At 42.6% G+C, this 12,701-nt stretch overlaps 1 protein-coding gene across 1 annotated transcript in view; it reads left to right on the plus strand.

Moving 5' to 3' along the window:
• Nucleotides 1-12,701, plus strand: part of NLK (nemo like kinase) — a 95,140-nt gene that overhangs the window by 77,785 nt on the left and 4,654 nt on the right. The window contains exons 6-8 of the mRNA XM_035138795.2: nt 750-959; nt 4,944-5,045; nt 11,495-11,581. Of these exons, the coding sequence (XP_034994686.1) occupies nt 750-959; nt 4,944-5,045; nt 11,495-11,581 (399 nt within the window). The remainder of the gene's footprint in view (nt 1-749; nt 960-4,943; nt 5,046-11,494; nt 11,582-12,701) is intronic.

The following is a 12,701-nucleotide window of genomic DNA, read 5'->3' on the forward strand; positions in this document are numbered from 1 at the left end:
AAAGCTAAATTGATCCCGATATTTATCAATCATACAATGATTTGTCTTGATCTGCACACCCTTCTGCTTCTAAGATCCATTATGTGCACAAAGGTCTCACTTATGGGTTTCCTCAATCTTATGGAGAAAAATACCTGTGTCTTGGTTGTAGCAATTTATTCTGCAGATGGGAGCTTCCACAACTGAATGCTCCTCCATACAAAAATTAAAAAATCATATGCAGAGAAAACTATGTCAAAGTAAAGGCTAGGATAGAATCCTGCTCCCAAACAGTCTAGTTTACTTTGTAGAAGATGGTGGGGCAGGGGGATTGTATATAGAAACATAAACACACATAATACCTTTGGTAGGACAAACTCTTAATTGCACACACAAAAAATAAAAAAACATGAGAAATCTGAGAAGTCTGAGCACAAAGAAGACTTAACAGTTGATGAACATTCCACCCCTATATTGGGAGAGCTAGATTTAGCATGAACGCAACTGTGAAATTTGAAAACTTGCCACTAGCTGAAGTTTCAGGCCATTTGCTGAAATATTTCAGACCCTGGTAATCCCGAATTGTTAAAATTTAGCTAAACAAATGTGCATCCCATAGGTACACATGCCTGGTTTTCATATGTGTGTGGCCCAAACCAGGTTTTATGTAGACTGTTTGGAGGAAGGTAGATTCAGCTATCAGTCACCATTCTTAAATCTGTATAAATATACCAAGTATTTACTCACCTCTTTGTTTCTTTCTTTTTCAGATCTGTGATTTTGGCTTGGCCAGGGTGGAAGAATTAGATGAATCTCGTCACATGACTCAGGAAGTTGTCACTCAGTATTATCGAGCTCCGGAAATCCTGATGGGCAGCCGTCACTACAGCAATGCTATTGACATCTGGTCCGTAGGCTGTATATTTGCAGAATTGCTAGGACGGAGAATATTGTTTCAAGCGCAAAGTCCCATTCAGCAGGTATGAAGGCATTTCAGTCTAACCCCGTTGATTAGCAAGTGATGCCTGGCTCTCTGACTCTTCTAGTGGATGGAATTCAGTGCGTGTCAAATTCTGGTCATTCTTAACATCTGAAATCTCCATTGGGTGTGGACAGTTAGATAAATGAAGTTGTAATGTCTTAAGTAATGCTTTGAAGCAGCCTAGCCCACCCAAAATAAGGGAGAGTGTCCCATCTTTCTCTCTGGACTTTACAATGGATGGCTTCCTGTTGCAATTCAGGTACTAGTTTTAAACTTCACAGTTCAAAATCTCAAACCAGCAGATCTGAAGGTATCACCTCCTCCCACGTGAGTTTGTCCTGCTCCAAGTTTCTCCACCTTCAGAGGTGAGGTGGGTGGCTTCCAGTGGTGGTCCTTTTGTGTGGTCACACCAAGACTTGAAAAATTTCCTCCCCAGATATATTTCTCAGGTTTCTTCCTCTTTTCTGTGCCAGAGACCATTGTTCAGCAGTAGATGGCATTCTTTGCTTTCAGAATGTCCCAGGCTCAATCCCAAGTGAGCATCTCCAGCTAAGACTGGGGAGAGACCCCTGCCTGAAATCCTGGAAAGCCACTGCCAATCAGTGTAAACAATACTGAGCTATATGAACTGTTGGTCTAACTCTGTACGTATAAGGCAACTTCCCATGTTCCTAACTAAGAACATCTTTGTTGGTTTAAGCGCTTGGCAGCATTTAATTGTGATAGGATGTTTTTTTTAAAAAATGTTTTAATGGTTTTAATTTAAAAGTAGTTTTAATGGTGGCTGCCCCTTTGGCTTTGCATTTTTATTATAGTAAGGAATTCTGTTTAAGAGGGACCTAAACTGGTAGAAAGGTAGAATATAAATGTTTTAAATAAACAGGGGTTCCTGAATGTTTGTGCAATGGTTCTTCTGCCCATGTAGAACACTGAGCCGACAGCCTTGGTTCTTATTTTTCCTGGGTCCATTAGCTCCTGCCTGCAGATAACAAGTTTACAGCTTGCTGATCTGATTCATGCTCACAGCAACCTTCTGAGGTAGATTGTCATCCTTCTTATATGACAAATGGTGAGCGGAGGTTGAGAGAGAAGCTTGCCCAAGGCCCCCCATCTTGTCCAGGAGTTGCGAGAACAGGTGTGGGTGGCTGATAATTTGCAAACTAGAAATGCTTTTAAAAAAATATAATAAAAAAGTTGGTTGAGAAAAAGTGAAATGTTATTCCGAAGTTTTTCTTAGAATATAAAAATGCTTGGGTAAATATACCGACAGTGTCCGTGTCTTCCGGTGGTTACCATTTTAAGTATGCTAGTTTCCACTGTCATCTGTCATCTCCAGAGTTGAAGGGATGTTGCGACAATTTGCTGGGGATCGCATGTAACAAAGTAAACACGGTGTTATCAAGAAATTGTTTCTGCAAGATTTGGGTGAATCTGTGGCTAAATGGAGTTTGAGGTTTAGCAATACAGTGGTACCTCGGAAGTCGAACGGAATCTATTCTGGAAGTCCATTCAACTCCAAAACATTTGGAAACAAAGGCGTGGCTTCCGATTGGCAGCGGGAGCTTCCAGTTGTAAGCCGTGGAAGCTGTGTCGGACGTTCAGGTTCCAAAGAAGGTTCACAAACTGAAACACTCACTTCCGGGTTTTCGGTTTTTGGGAGCAAAATGTTCGACTCGCAAGGAGTATAACTGGATTTCATTCATATGAAGTCTACAATATCTACAAAGTACTCCCATAGCTTCAGACAACCTGCATGTGATAAGGGAGTGCAGTTCATCAGATAATAGAGTCCAGTTTGTCCCGCCTCAGCAGCTGAGAGAAAGAAATCTGCATGCAACATGAAGGAGTGAAAGACTTCATCCCCTGCCCCATCAATCCACCTATAGGATTGGAGGGCAGCAGAGCAGACCTTTGCCCTCTATATCAAAACTTGTAGATCCAGCACTGAATCCCACTACACAGTTTAAGAAGCTAAACCTACCCCCCAAATGGTGACTTGGTTGCTGCCATTTGCATTCTGCCCATGGTATATTCGGGCGAGCATCCGTAACACTGTGGTAGAAAGATTGCTGCCATAGCTCAGTGGTAGGATGCACACGCCTTGTGCAAGAGGTCCAGACTCAATCCTCATCATCCCCAGTTGAAGGATGTTGAGTAGCAAGACTGGGAAAGACCTGTTGCTGAGCTGTTGCCAGTCAAAGTAGCAGGACTGGGCTACACAAACCTGCCTTAAATCAGTGTTCCAGACTGCATCCTGACTTTACTTGCACTCATCATAGCTATTAAGCAATCAAGCTCAGATGTAGCACGCTTAATGTGCAAAATATTTTGAAGTCTGTTACCTTCACAGGAACACTTTGTGAGGTGGGTTGCTATGGCCATTATTATTTTCATTATTATTATTATTACCCTTCACCAACAAGTCCTAGGGCAGTTTACAGCCATTTAAAATTCAGAATTATAATCAGTCAAAACAAATTGCAGTCACAGGAATAGGGTGAGTCCTGTAAACACAGGTCAAAGGCCAGGGTGAAGAGATGCATCTTGATCATTCATCAAAAGCTGTATAGCGAAAGTACCAGATGCACCTCTGTGGGGAGGAAACTACAAACTTGGGGGCTGCCAAAGAAAATGCCCTTTTCTGGGTCACCACCACCCAAACATCTGAGGATAGCAGAACCACCAGGAGGGGTCCCTCTGCTGATCTTAACACTTGAGAGCATCTGTAGGGAAGAAGGTGGTCTTTCTAGTATTTGGGACCTAAGTTGCTCACCCTTTTGTAGATAGTAAACCAATGCAAAGAGTGGTAATTTTGCAAAAGTTTTTCAGAATGTGACTGTATTTGGCAGTTCTCCTTTATTGCCGTTGCCCCAACAACGTATTGCGCTGATTTCAGTTTTTCTCTTTCTGTTCTTTTGGGGTTTGCGTCACTGTGGGTTGTATCACATGCTTGTTCCACTCAGAGAGACCCACTGAAATTAATGGAAATGACTAACTTAGGTCTATTAATTTCAAATGGTCTTGTGTGAGTAGAACTTAGGTGGACGCAACCCTGTGGGACTATGGACATGTTAGTCCTACTGTTTTCGAAGGCTTTCAGATCCTTCTAACCTTCCAGGCAATTGAGTCCTTGGGGCCTGAGGAATCCCTAACACAGGCATCCCCAAGCTCGGCCCTCCAGCTGTTTTGGGACTACAACTCCCATCATCCCTAGCTAACAGGACCAGTGGTCAGGGATGATGGGAGTTGTAGTCCCAAAACAGCTGGAGAGCCAAGTTTGGGGGTGCCTGCCCTAACAGATTGTTCAGCCCCCTCTAAAGGTTACTATTTCCAGGATGCTCATTGGGCACATAAAAAAACCAGTGAAGGCTGCAATATATCCCCAGGTGAATATATGCCTGCCACTTAAAATAATCATAAGGGGCCTTTGTTATGCAGCCTTCTAAGGCTAGGTGGATGTCTACCATAAAGAGAACCTCTCTGTGGCAATGCCCAAACTGTAGAACTATCTGCTTGGATGTGTTCTTGGCACCATCTCTTGTCATATTTTAGGAGCCAAGTGAAGTCTCCCCTGTTCTCTCATGCTTTTAATGGAAATTTATGTCCTCTTGTTGGCTTTTAATCTGCTGGTTTTACTGTCTTTTATCTTTGTGGTTTTATTTGTGGTTCTAAGGCAAGCTATAAATCCCATACATGTGTAAACATGAACACTTGCCGCAGTTTCAAATAGTACCAGAAAGTGGGGAATAGAAGGGAAGAGGCTGATTGTGCAAAGTTGTGTATTCATTTAAGAAAATAGCAAGCTGCCTTATACAGAGTCAGACCATTGAGTTCATCTAGTTCAGTATTGTAACTGGCAGTAACTCTCTGCCAGCCTTACCTGAGGATACTGAGAATTTGAATGTGTGTATGTGCTCATTGTTTGAAAAGAATATGTTTCTATCCAAATTAAAATTGTGGGCAATTTCTTCCATTTTTACAGTTGGATTTGATCACAGATCTCTTAGGAACACCGTCACTGGAAGCAATGAGGACAGCTTGTGAAGGCGCCAAGGCACACATACTCAGGGGTCCTCATAAACAGGTAGGATGAAAAACTTTGACTCTGAATTTCCCAACAAATCCCATTCCGCAACCACCTTATGGAGGTGCTAATCTGGGCCTATTCTAATGTAAGATTTTAATATTTGTGGCAATAAGTGGGCACAAGATCGAATGATAAATAACTGAAGGCCAGCCAGGAATCCTCTTTTTGGAAGCATTTCATTAAATATTTTTTCCAGTGAAACACTATGCTGTATCACTAATATATTTAGTGAAATTGGACAAAAGGCAATACATTTTAGAAAAGTGGGACATTGAAGTTCAGAAATATTAACCATATAAATTATTTATCAAACACACATTATTCAAAAACAATTTATCCTTCTACAAAACATTTGACAATTTAAGATACAAAACTCTAGGTCAAGATAACAAGTTGAGTATTTTTAATCCAAACCATTACAATGTTAGTGTACTTTGTGGTTGTTTCATTATAATAAAAGGAGCAGGTTTCTTCTTGTTTAACCATGTGTATTATTTCAGAGTACTTTGAGTGGTCGAATTCCTGTTCAGTGCATTGATTTTACACCTACCCTATTTCACCAATAAAATGGGCAAATATTTTATTCAGAATTGCTGACTCCCGTATTTTGGTATACCATTCTCTTAGCTCGTGGTATTTCCATTCTCTGTCAATATTTAGCATATTTTAAAGAAAGATTATAAAATAAGAAAGTATCCTAAAATAGAGTTTGGGTATAGTTCAGTTAACTTACATTCTGCCTTATCTTCAGAGTGTTTCCCCTTGTGCTTCTGTGTGGTTTCCCAGCCCAGCCACTGACCAGACCTTTTTAGATCTGTAGTTTTGCTGAAGCATATGCCTTCCAACTATATCCTGTGTATCTCACATCACATGGGGCTTTGTGCTGCACAGCCTGTCTCTTGGCCAGTTAAAGTAGTTTCTGACCTGGAGAACTAGGTGACCTCACAGGTTCTTTCATTTCTGTGTTTCTGCAATATTTAGTTTTTTTTTTCTGAATGCATTGTACCTTTTAAACCAAGGGCACTTTAGAGGCAGGAAATTGATCCAGGCAGCAGTCACAAAGTGAATTACCTAAAATATATGGAACAAGAACTTATGTGTAACTCTTTAGTCCTGGATTCAAGACATAGTTGCCTGTTACAATAGGTTTCTGTTGGAGAAAGCAGGCAGGTCTGCTTGACCTGGGGTATAGGTGTAGCTGGCAGTGTGTGGTTCTAGTGAACCATGCATAGCAAACTGCGAGAAAGTTCTGAGTTCATGTGCGTTGATGGTAGCATATGAACAATAACACTTAGGCTAAATTAGAATGAATACAATCCAATTACTTAAACAAGCCACTTAACCTCAATTTCTTTCACCATCTGTGTCTTGGGCATATCCGCAGAAGATATAAGGAAATTAAATATAATGCTTGGAGACTATAAAGTGACTTGTAAATCTGTAGAGCAGCAGCTGCCTCATTCAAGAAAATGTATTGCTTCAGCAGAGGATGTTATGGAACATTCCCAGCTCACAAACAAGCTCTGTGTCCTTTAAAAAGAAAAAGGAAACTTTACTTCACTGAAATTCTGGTACAATTGGGTATAGAGAGCTATGATTTTGTGCACGCAGGGCCATAAATAATACTGCTAAGGAATTATAAGTTTATTAGAGCTTTTGAAGAAAGAGGGAGCAGGAAACCTCTCTGTAGATGAAGACTTTGTTTTCTTATGCTACCATAATAGAACGGATCAATCATTTTGTATGTAAATAAAATGGAGGGGCAATGAAAGGGAGCAGAAGGTCAACTTTGCAGTTCCTGAGATATGAGGCCTGCTAGGTGAATGGTAAATCCCATTCTTTGCACACACTTGTTTAAAAATTCCCTAAAAGGACAACTGGGCAAAAGGCCCTGCCTAAGACCCTGGAGAGCCACTGCCTGTCAAGAGAAGGCAGTACCAGACTAAGTGGACTAGCGGCTTGACATAGGAACATAGGAAGTTGCCTTATACTTAGTCAGACCCATTTGTCCCTCTCGGTCAGGGTTTTAGGCAGGGTTCCCGCCCAACTTTAAGATGAGATGCCAGGGATTAAACCTGGGACTTTCTGCAGGCAAAGCAAATTCTGTACGAATGAGCTGTAACCTTTCCCTGTTACTTACACAATACAGCTTCATACAAGACATGCTTGATTTTATAGCAGTTTGAATATGTGATATAAATCAATAGGCATCCTTGCAGAGCATTCATTCTCACTTGGCTTTTCTTCCCTTTTTTGGCTTGGGGTGGGGATAAACTGTGGCAGGTGTAAGATGTCTTGCCCAGAGAGCATCCCCTACAGCTTTCATGAAACATTTAATACAGTTTGCCAGCTTCTGTAAAGCTATTGTAGCACCTAACCTTTTCTATTAATGTTCTCCCATAAATAGATAAGGCAAAGGTTTGATTGCTTCATCATATTTCAGGCAGAGTATGTTTTAGTCCTTGGTTGGCATACAGCATATTCCTCCCACATACCAATAACAATTAATCATCTTCCATTAATAGGAAAACTCTTATATAATCTCTCTCTACCCCTTTTCTTTCCTCCTAATGGTTTTTTCCCAGCACCTGCACACTCTAGACCTCTTGTAATAAGCTTTGCTTTTTATATTTGCATAGGAAAGCAGATGATTTCTTTAAAAAAAAAGAAAAAGCACCATGCTAAGGAAATGATAGTGTAGGAAGTGCTGGAGAACAAACAGCTTCAAAGCCCAGAATTTTAGGCAATGTTCTTTTTTTAAAAGAAAATGGCAAGGCTTTTAGATTTGCATAAAGAGGTCAGGGCTATTTTTGTCTGTGAAAATTACTTTTAATTTTGGAGCTGTTTCCCCCACTCCCCCTTTGTGCTCTCATTCTAATTTTAAGATCAGGCACCCTCAGGCTGCAATCTCTCAGCATCCTTGATCCAATGCATAGTGACTCAGAAGAAGGACTTCAAAAGCATAGCTTCTACTAGTCTTTTTGTTGGACAATGGACACTGTTAGGATGAGCCACTGGAAAGTAAGGGTGAGAACGGAGGGCCAATGTCCAAAATGCTTCCATAATCTCCAGCTGGTAGTCCCTGATCTCCTGTAGTTCATTTGGCCCTAATAGATGTTGGCAGTATTTAGTGAGACATCTTTCATTGTGCAGAAGAGTCTTCTGTTTCTAGGGAGGTCATTCAAATAATGACTTGGGTGTGTGTGTGTGTGTGTGTGTGTGTGAGGGTTTGAAGGTTCAGCAGAAGGAATAAAGTAGCCAAGTGGCTCTGGCAAGAGCAGATCAAAATGCAAGTGCCAAACATGAAGCTAGAACAGGGAGCTGCAAACTCTGCCCTGGGGGCTGCATTTTCTTACCACCATATACACACAAGTCTCCACAAATAATTTTGCTAGGAGCAAGCGGCTCTGGCCCCCCAGCAAACAGGTAGTGTGGCCTTCTGCAGATCCCTGTCCCCAAAAATATTGGCAAAGTTGAAGAGAAGGAAGTAAGTAGCAGGAGTCTTTATACTGCTTGGAAGAGAGGCTCCTGCTGTTCCTTTTCCCCTTGTGATATCACACCATGCCTCACTCCCAAACCCGTTGTCTGCCAGAGGATGGTGCGGGGATGGTGTGACCACAACTAATGGCTGTCTAGTAAGCCAGCCACTGCCTTCCTCCCCCATATACCTCTCCCCCAAACCATGTGCTTATATTGTACCGTAAATTGTGATGGGTTTTAACTAATACATTGATGTGTGTCCATCTTGGTTGAAAATCAGTTTGTCAATGTGATAAATACTAGTGTCTTTATACAAACACAGGGTAGCATTACTTGCTTGTTCTGTGAACTGAATTTTATATACATTAAGAAAGAAGCAAAAGTAACTTGACCCATAATGAGCGTTTTCACCGAAAACATGGTTCTGAGAATAGCAACAGTAGCTTTGGAGAGGTACAGTGGTACCTTGGCTCTCGAATGGCTTGGCTCCTGAATGCCACAAACCCGGAAGTAAGTGTTCCAGTTTGTGAACGTTTTTCGGAAGCCAAATGTCTGATGCGGCTTCCGCTTGCATGCAGGAAACTCCTGTAGCCAATCGGAAGCCGCGCCTTGGTTTTTGAATGGTTTCGGGAGTCAAATGGACTCCCAGAACGGATTAAGTTCAAGAACCAAGGTACCACTGTACTGCACTTCATTTCCTGTGCTCATGCTTGGGTCTGTAAAAAGAAAGGGGGGGGAGTAACCAAAACCCATTCTGAAGAAACTTATGAGTGACTAAGACAGTAAGCTTAGAATTAAAATAAATGAAAACCTGGGTTTTGTGATCTAAATATACTACATAGCATAATCCTTGTTCTTGTGTTTCTTAGGGAGATTGTAAGTAAGAATGTCTGTATTCATTGGATTCTATGTGTGTGTACACTTGAGTGCGCATGTGCATGCATGGAGAGACTATGCTGACAATGAAGAGTAGTATTGTGAATGGAAGGAGGAATGTCCTCCAAATGAACAGTAATAATACTTGGCAGGTAGGTAGGTGGGTAGGGAGTAGATAGATAATGTTCTAAGGGCTTCACGCAAGTCATTTCAGTGACCTTTTAACACCCCTGTAGGTTTGGCTCATGTAATGGTGTTCTTGCTTGTACTCTCGAGTAAAGACGCCCAAGTCCGTACTTGTCTTTAATGGTTTTATTGTGCATAATATTTACAGTGCAGAGATAGCAGAAAACATGACCTCCTAGTCAGTCGCAGAATCTGGGAGTAGACGTTTCCTGCTGTGTGACCAGCATAAGAGCTTGGGCACCCCGAAACGCCTCCTCCCGACCTTATGTTTAGAGGCGCGCCTTAATTCGGGCCCCGTAAGGGGCTGCCTGTTCCCCTCCGCTTCTTGGTTAAGGTGGCGCAAGGGCTCTCCCACATCACTGAGCCTTGCTTCCTCCATCCCGCTAACTTCCTCATTCCCCCCACCTGACTCACTGCTGCTGCTCTCACTGGGCGAAGTGCTGGTCAGCAAGGTGGGGGGAGGCTCCCTCTAGGAAGGTCCCCTGACAGCTCAGGTTATCTTCCCACTGAAGATGCGTGGGGGGGGGGTTGATGAGTTTACATACCTTTATCTATATAGAATTTACCAATTATGTACAGCATTACTGCACAATATCAGTGACCTTCAAAATGAGGATATATATGAATACGTACATAGATTCTAAGATTCAGGAATCCTTACTGAACAAAAATGGGAGGAGGAGATGCTCCAGACATGACAGATTTCTGGAATGCAGGAATCAACTGACCTTGGATTTCCAGCTAGCAGGGCTGCCACTCAAAACAAACAAACAAAACAAAACAAAACAAAAACATCTGACTGGCTTCTCCAGTCCATCTAACTCATTATAGAAATATGGTCATTTTTGTTATAATGATTTCAGTTTTGTACAACAGCCAACCTCAATTTCCCAATTTCTCAGTTTTGTGTTAATTCCAGTTTACCCTCACAATTCTAAGAGAACTGCAGTGATTAAATCTTAGAAATGCTGTCCTCTTTATCTCCTTTTGTGCACACATTTCCATAACCTAGAAAACCTAGAAACTTGCTTCGCTGAATGAAACAAAATACTGAGAGGTTTTGAACCCACATTCTGCTCCGGATAATGAGCCTATTTTAACAATAACTTTAAAAGATACAAGATGAGCTTTTCTTGGCTCTTTGCCTTTCCCTTTTTTTCAGTTTTAGCAGGGTTGTCTCCTGTATTTATTTCCCTGCCTGCCTTCATTTAAGAAAGTTAAAATCGAGTCTTCTAGCAGCTTTGCGAAAAATCAAATGCATCTTGCTATGTGAAAATGAAGGTGGGATTGACCTGATGAGTTTTTGAAATGAGACACTTGCTTTTATCCTGCAGAGCTCTTCTTATATACCTGTGTAGATTCTAGCTGAGGGATGTGGAACCTGTGTCCCTCCAGATGTTGCTGGAGTCTAGCTCCCATCAGCCCCAGACAGCATATCCAGGGTTGATGGGACCTTTGGTATATCTGGATGGCCGCAGGTTAGCCACCCCTGCTCTGGGTCTCTGCAGGTGTTCTGTTCATATGTGAAACTTTCCTGTGAGCACAGAGAGCCAAAATTGGCATGCTAAGCTCTCCTCCCACCTTGCCCTCTCACTTGTGGAAGGGCAAGGTCTGAGCAGGGAGCCTCTACTACCCATGCAAAGTTTCCCGCATGAGTTACAGTCCGCATGATTGGGGATCTGAGTTGCTTGAGAACCCTTCATGGAGGTTTTCAGCTGCAGTCCTCTCCCCTCCACATTTTGGAGAGTGACTGGGGACAGGAGCTTAGCACATTGTCCCATTTCAGTCCCTCTGTGCTCAGATTTAGGCTTCACACAAGTAGCACCATTGCATTGGGTTTTTATGTTAAGGGTGAATTGCATGTATCAGATGAGGCTCAGTGCGTTTTCTCTTTCTCTTCGCAGCCATCCCTTCCTGTCCTGTATACATTATCCAGCCAGGCTACACATGAAGCCGTTCATCTCCTTTGTAGGATGTTGGTCTTTGATCCAGTGAGTTGGTACTTCGTGTTCTGCATTTTGAGAGGGTGGGGAATGGATGGAAATTGAAAAAATATATATTTGTGTGTGCTCATAGGGTTAAGGTCGCTCAGCTCCATAGCAATCTAGACACCACGTCCACATTCACTGAAGTCTCCGGTGAGGTGGCTGGTGCAGCCTGGTCACATGGACAAGGTGCTTGTGACGATGTGGCCACCCATGTGTTTTCTCAGCCCTTGCCCCTCTTGGATGATTAACGCTTGCCCAAGGAGGTTTGCCCAGATGGCTCCAGGGCATGATCAGCGCATCCTTATGTGAAGGAGTGAGCCCAGCCATCTTGAAAGAGGCACACAAACAGCTCTGCAAAAAGCCCACCCTGTACCCATTGGTTTGTGTCAACTACTGTTTGGTCATAAGTATCCCCTTTCGAGGATATCTCTGAAAGGAGAGTAGGAGACACTGGGCTTAAACAGAGCCTCACTCTGTGAACAACCATTTCAACAAAGCTGTGTGGACACAGTTCCCCACTTCATACTGAAACACAGGTGCATGTCAGATTTGCAGATTTCCATAGCCCCTTGTGAATCTTCATGGGTCTCCATTTCTTCTTCTTCTTCTTCCTCCTCTTCTTCTTCTTCTTCTTCTTCTTCTTCTTCTTCTTCTTCTTCTTCTTCTTCTTCTTCTTCTTCTTCTTCTCCTTCTCCTTCTCCTTCTCCTTCTCCTTCTCCTTCTCCTTCTCCTTCTCCTTCTCCTTCTCCTTCTCCTTCTTTGCAAGCAAACACTGCTGTTAAAACAGTTCTATTGCGTGAGCTCCTCTGAGCTCCTTTCAACTCATCTTGCCGGCTGTGGATTTTCTATCTTTACAACTGGCCACCCTCGGAAGGGAAGTGGGATTTTGTCATACAAACGTGTTTGGTGACTCATCCTGGGCTCCCTTCTTCAGCTTAAGTGTTGGTGGCAGAACACTTGATTGGCACCATGTGGGCGCTTGCCTTTCTGTTGGAAGTGGTTTCCCCCTCCCCTTTTGCCACTTGTGTTGGGGGGGGGGTTCAGTGCCTTCCTCTTTGGTCTGGAGCCCTTTGTTCAACTTTTCACCTTCCATGAAGTATCCTTGGCATTCCTGCATTTTAGC

Source organism: Zootoca vivipara, chromosome 15 (assembly GCF_963506605.1).
Source record: "Zootoca vivipara chromosome 15, rZooViv1.1, whole genome shotgun sequence".
Classification (NCBI taxonomy): domain Eukaryota; kingdom Metazoa; phylum Chordata; class Lepidosauria; order Squamata; family Lacertidae; genus Zootoca; species Zootoca vivipara.